The 6,327-nt window shown below is 46.7% G+C and overlaps 1 protein-coding gene and 1 pseudogene across 1 annotated transcript; one reads left to right on the top strand and one right to left on the bottom strand.

Annotated features, from left to right (window-relative positions):
- The first annotated feature begins 1,368 nt into the window (after window positions 1–1,368).
- LOC112609934 lies at window positions 1,369–3,830 on the top strand (annotated as a pseudogene).
- A 1,088-nt stretch (window positions 3,831–4,918) lies between these two features.
- On the bottom strand, window positions 4,919–5,361 carry LOC112609918 (60S ribosomal protein L36a-like). The gene has a single exon (XM_025363117.1). It carries the CDS (start codon window positions 5,286–5,288, stop codon window positions 4,968–4,970), a length of 321 nt encoding a protein of 106 aa, XP_025218902.1. The 5' UTR covers window positions 5,289–5,361; the 3' UTR covers window positions 4,919–4,967.
- Between the last annotated feature and the right edge of the window lie 966 nt (window positions 5,362–6,327).

Raw genomic sequence — 6,327 nt, 5'->3', positions numbered from 1 at the left:
CTTGGACACTCTATGGGGCACTTAAAATCCTGAGCCATGCTGATTTTGGGATTTCCTCTGACCAGAAGGCTGAATGTTTAAGACTTTTCACATTCGCTTGTTCTGTTGTAAGGAGCTAGTAAGAGCTCAGCCTGGCCTCTGCCAAAACCACTCTTAAAGGAACAGCAGACACAGTGCAGCCAACAGAGGCTGCAGGGAAGAAGGATGGCTGTGACTCGTGCAGAGCAATTCTGGGATCCTGGAACCTGAAATACATCCCCTCCCCAGAAATTTAGCCTGAAATTTCTTTAACCAAGATCAAAAGGGGAACCTTCCTTCTAATAATCAGAGAGGACTGAATGTGTTCTGCAAAGAGGAGACACACTGGTCTAAATTATTTCCAACTAACGTGTAAATAACTGATACAGGTTTTTTTGTTGTTGTTGTTTTGTTTTTGTTGATTTTTCTTTTTTTCCCCTGAATGCTAGTTTGGTGCGAGGGTAAAAAGAGTTATAAAAGAGCAACACCAAGGTGGGTGGATCAAGAGGTCAGGAGTTCGATACCAGCCTGGCCAACATGGTGAAACCCCATCTCTACTAAAAATACAAAAAAATTAGCTGGGCGTGGTGGCGCGCGCCTGTAATCCCAGCTACTCGGAGGCTGAGGCAGGAGAATCGCTTGAACCCGGGAGGCGGAGGTTGCAGTGAGCCGAAATCGCGCCATTGCACTCCAGCCTGGGCAACAGTGCGAGACTCCGTCTTAAAAATAAATAAATAAATAAATAAATAAATAAATAAATAAATAAATAACAATAAGCCCTCTCGCCTAGTCTCTCCTTTGTCCTCCAGACCCTCGTGGCCGCCGGCGTTCGTGGTTCGCGCCCCTGCTTCCTCCGCCCCGCTGACTCGCCGCTTCCTCCTGGGCCCCATCGCCCCGAACCCGGGACTGTGCTTCCCGGCAGGCGCCGCGGCTAATGAAGGGCTGAGGATTTGGCGGCGGCACCCCGAGAGTCCGGGCGAGGGGGCTTTGTGCGCTGCGACGGCTGCCAGCACGTAGGCGGAGGCCCAGGGGCTGTGCACAGGTCGCCGCGGAGAGGCATGCGATTTCCCAGTCGAGCGTCGAGGACCCTGCTGCCCAGGCCGGGCTGCCAGACGTAGGCTCCTCTCTGGCGGCAGCGGGGGCGCGGCGACCCCCGTCTCTCGGCCTCCCCTTCCCGCCCCACCTCCCGAGCCTTCCTCCTGCCGCAGCACGCCTGGCCTGACCCGGCTGTGGCCGTCCTAGATCTCCGTGTCCCTCCTGTGATTGCATTGACACGGCCGGGGCGTTAGAACGGGACAAACTGAAGGCCTGATGAGAGGAAGGGAAAGTTAAGAATGCTGGAGCAGAACAATGAATTTCTCTTTCTCTTTCATGCAAGGGATCACGGGAAACACAGTTCAACGACCACCTCAACTCATTGACTCAACCAGCATCCATCAGGAGGATGCCTTTGATAACAACAGTGACATTGCTGAAAATGGTGGCCAGACACCATATGAAGCTACCTTGCAGCAAAGCTTTCAGTACTCACCTACAACACATCTTCCTTCACTCACAAATGGCTACCATCAATCAGCATGTATGAAACTCAAACCAAATACCAGTCGTATAATCGATATCCTAATGGGTCAGCCAATGGCTTTGGTGCAGTTACAAACTTTTAGCCCCACTGACTATTATCATTCAGAAATTCTAAACACAAGACCACATGAAATTCTAGAAAAACCTTCCCCTCCACAGCCATCACTCCCCTCCTTCAGTACCACAAACTGTGATTCCAAAGAAGACTGGCTCACCTGAAGTTAAACTAAAAATAACCAGAACTATCCAGAATGGCAGGGAATTGTTCAAATCTTCCCTTTGTGGAGACCTTTTAAATGAAGTACAGGCAAGTGAGCACACGAGAAGTCAAAGCATGAAAGCAGAAAAGAGAAAAAAACCCAAAAAGCATGACTCATCAAGATCTGAAGAGTGCAAGTCACACAAAATCCCCAAATTAGAACCAGAGGAACAAAATAGACCAAATGAGAGGGTTGACACCATATCAGAAAAACCAAGGGAAGATCCAGTACTAAAAGAGGAAGCCCCAGTTCAGCCAATACTATCTTCTGTTCCAACAACAGAAGTGTCTACTGGTGTTAAATTTCAGGTTGGTGATCTTGTGTGGTCCAAGGTGAGAACCTATCCGTGGTGACCTTGTATGGATTCAAGTGATCCCCAGCTTGAGGTTCATTTCAAAATTAACACAAGAGGTGCCCGAGAATATCATGTCCAGTGTTTTAGCAAACAGCCAGAGAGGGCATGGGTTCATGAAAAATGCATACAGGAGTATAAAGATCATAAGCAGTATGAAGAATTACTGGCTGAGGCAACCAAACGAGCCAGCAATCACTCTGAGAAACAAAAGATTCGGAAACCCTGACCTCAGAGAGAACATGCTCAATGGGATTTTGGCGTTGCCCATGCAGAGAAAGCATTGGAAATGACTTGAGAAGAAAGAATAGAACAGCATACTTTTATCTATATTGATAAACAACCTGAAGAGGGTTTATCCCAAGCAAAAAAGAATGTTGGGGCCGGGTGCAGTGGCTCACGCCGGTAATCCCAGCACTTTGGGAGGCCAAGGAGGGTGGATCATGACGTCAGGAGATCGTAACTAACACAGTGAAACCCCGTCTCTACTAAAAAAAAAAATGCAAAAACATTAGCCAGACCTAGTGGCGTGCGCCTGTAGTCCCAGCTACTCGGGAGGCTGAGGCAGGAGAATGGCATGAACCCAGGAGGCAGAGCTTACAGTGAGCGGAGATCGCACCACTGCACTCCAGCTTGGGCAACAGAGAGAGACTCCCTCTCAAAAAAAAAAAAAAAAAAAAAAAAAAAAAAAGAATGTTGTCTCCAAAGCCGAAGTTAAAAAAAAACCTGATGACCGAGATCTGTGCTTTGTACTCAGCCAGAATAGACCAATGCAGGGGAGATGGCTTCCTCACTCTCAAGTACTGACATTCGAAGACACAGCCAGAGGCAGCACACAAGTGTAGAGGAGGAAGAGCCACCTCCTGTTAAAATAGCCTGGAAAACTGTGGCAGCAAGGAAATCCTACCAGCTTCCATTACAATGCACAAAGGGAGTCTGGATTTGCAGAAGTGTAACATGTCTCCAGCTGTGAAAATTGAACAAGTGTTTGCTCTTCAGAATGCTACAGAGGATGGGAAATTAATCAACTTGTTTATTCAACAAAGGGAATTGGTAACAAAACAGAAATAAGTGTCAGGGGGCAAGACAGGCTTATAATTTCTAGACCAAACCAGAGAAATGAAAAGCCAGTGCAGAATATATCATCTCTTGAAGCAACATCTGGTTCTACAGGCTCAGCAGAAAAGAAGCAACAGAGAAGATCAATTAGAACTCGTTCTGAATCAGAGAAGTCTACTGAGGTTGTGTCAAAGAAGGTAAGAAAGGAGCAGGTTGAAACAGTTCCTCGGGCTGCAGTGAAGACCAGATTACAGGAAGGGTGGGCAGACTGGGGAGTGCAGGGCTCTGTCAGATCCAGTGACAGCTCTGTCTTCACAGCGGTTGAGGAAACTGTAGACTGACATTCCTGTACAATTTCATCCCAGAAACTCCAGACTTGTAGTCTCCCTGCAAGATTTCTTTGTCTGTTGGCAGCTTGATAAACAGTTTCTTTGTTTTCGATTTTGATTTTGCCAATCATCATTATTGGCATTTTCCTGCCTGGTTTCTTCTTCAAGACACTGAACAATTGCTTTAACATTCAAATGATTTTTTTTTTTTTCAGTTTGAGCTGGATGGGTACAGCTTAAATCATGGGTCCAGCCTAAAAACCACCATTTAACTTACACTCATCAATTTCAACATGGACTGTTTTTTATTTATTTATTTATTTTTAAGTTTTTTTTTTTTTTTTTTTTGAGATGGAGTCTCGCTCTGTCACCCAGGCTGGAGTGCAGTGGCACAATCTCAGCTCACTGCAACCTCTGCCTCCCAGGTTCAAGCGATTCTCCTGCCTCAGCCTCCTGAGTAGCTGGAATTACAGGCACGTGCCGCGCCTGGCTAATTTTATTTTATTTTATTTTTTGTATTTTTAGTAGAGACTGGGTTTCACCGTGTTGGTCAGGCTGGTCTCGAACTCCTGACCTCGTGATCGGCCCACTTTGGCCTCCCAAATGGCTAGGATTACAGGCATGAGCCACCGCCCCCGGCCAATTTTTTTGTTTTTAAATAAAGCATGATTAGTGCACATCTGCCAAAAAACAACAACAAAAAGCAAATTCTGAAAGAGAGCCCCGCAATGGGGAAAGAGGATGGGGAAAGAGGTGCCCAAAGGGAAGTGTGGAGTTTAGGAAAGACCAAAGTTAGCTCGGGATTTCCCCTGGAGCCTGGGGGTGGGGGAATTGTATTGAGATAAAGGAGCACCAGGCACATCTCTCTGGAGCTGACACACAGACCTCTGGGTAATGATTTCAAGCAGGAGGAGCAGGCAAGACCCACTAAGGGTGCCAGAAACAGCAAAATTGGGTGGGTAGATACACAGTCTACCTGGACTGGAGTAGAAAAAGGGAGGATAAAGAAGACAGTATTCACCCCACACACATTTGCTGTGACTTGCTATGTGCAGGGAGCCATGCCCAGTCCTGAGTTCAGTCTCCTGTTAGAAAAGTTTCATCAGAGCCTGACGGAGCAGATTTCCACAAACCCATCAATAACACTTAATGTGCAGTGCATTTTGGGCTCAAACCCTGAAGGTGCCTTGAAAAGGCTTGTAAGCTGGGGGTATAGTCCCCTGCCTGAGGAAGGATACCACAGGCTGGGCAGAGCTCCACTGGCCCTTCTCAGGGTGGTTTTCCAGACTCCATTATTATTATTATTATTATTATTATTATTAGAACATAAACTCAAGATTTTATTGTCTTCATAATAAAAGATGACACTTAGAACTGGATCACTTGGCCCTTTCTCTTCTTATCTCCTCCCAGTTCAAAATGCTTACATCTTTTAACAGCTAGCATTCTCTTAGATCTGCAGTTGGGCTCAACGCACTCAAGCCTTAGCACAATCTTCTTTGTAGTTTTAGCCTTTTTCCGGAAAATCGGCTTAGTTTGCCCACCATAGCCACTCTGCTTCCTGTCATAACGCTGCTTTCCCTGGGCATACAGAGAATCCTTGCCCCTCTTGTACTGTGTCACTTTGTGGAGTTGGTGCTTGCCACACTTCTTACAGAAAGTCCGGCGGGTTTTAGGGACGTTAACCATGCTTGCGAGAGCGATATCGGCACAGGAAGAAAGAAAGAAGCCGTGCCGCAAACGGAAGTATATAGGAGGTTCCAGACCCCATTATTTTAAATTGCAACGACCAGCACTTTTGATCCTTTGTCCTATTTTTCTGAGCACCACTTACCCCTTTCTGACGTATGTTTTATTTATCTATGTGTTTATTGTCTGTTTTCCCCAGTAGAATGCTTCTCCACAAGGGCAGGGTTTTTTTGTTTTTGTTTTTGTTTTTTTTCTTTTTGAGACGGAGTCTCGCTCTGTTGCCCAGGCTGGAGTGCAGTGGTGCAATCTCGGCTCACTGCCAGCTCCACCCCCCAGGTTCAGGCCATTCTCCTGCCTCAGCCTCTCGAGTACCTGGGACTATAGGCGCCCACCACCACGCCCGGCTAATTTTTTGTTTTTGTATTTTTAGTAGAGACCGTGTTTCACCATGTTAGCCAGGATGGTCTCTATTTCCTGACCTAGTGATCCTCCCACCTTGGCCTCCCAAAGTGCTGGGAGTACAGGCATGAGCCACTGGGCCCGGCCAGGTTCTTTTAAATCAACTTAATTGAGGGATCATTTACATATAATAAACTGTATCCATTTACCATTGAAAGTGTACAATTCTGAACTGTGGGATGTATACGGATATATATATATACCTGTACAGCCACCACCACTACCATGATACTGAACATTTTCCACTACCCCCAAAGTAGTAGTCATCCCCATTTCTCCCATTTCCCCCCCGACACTCACCCCAGGCAGCCACGGATCTGCCTCTTGTCACCATAGGCTAGAATTAACAGCAGGGATTTTTATCTGTTTTATTTCTCTGTCCCCAGCACATCAGATGGTGCCTGGCACATGATTGGCACTCAATACATCCTTGGTGAAAGACTGAATTAATGGATGGGAAATCAGATTATTAAGATCTGTCTTCGGGGCCGGGTGCAGTGGCTCCTGCCTGTAATCCCAGCACTTTGGGAGGCTGAAGCAGGCAGATCTCCTGAGGTCAGGAGTTCAAGACAGCCTGGCC

Source organism: Theropithecus gelada, chromosome 16 (assembly GCF_003255815.1).
Source record: "Theropithecus gelada isolate Dixy chromosome 16, Tgel_1.0, whole genome shotgun sequence".
Lineage (NCBI taxonomy): Eukaryota > Metazoa > Chordata > Mammalia > Primates > Cercopithecidae > Theropithecus > Theropithecus gelada.
This window is presented reverse-complemented; position numbering and strand designations above follow the sequence as displayed.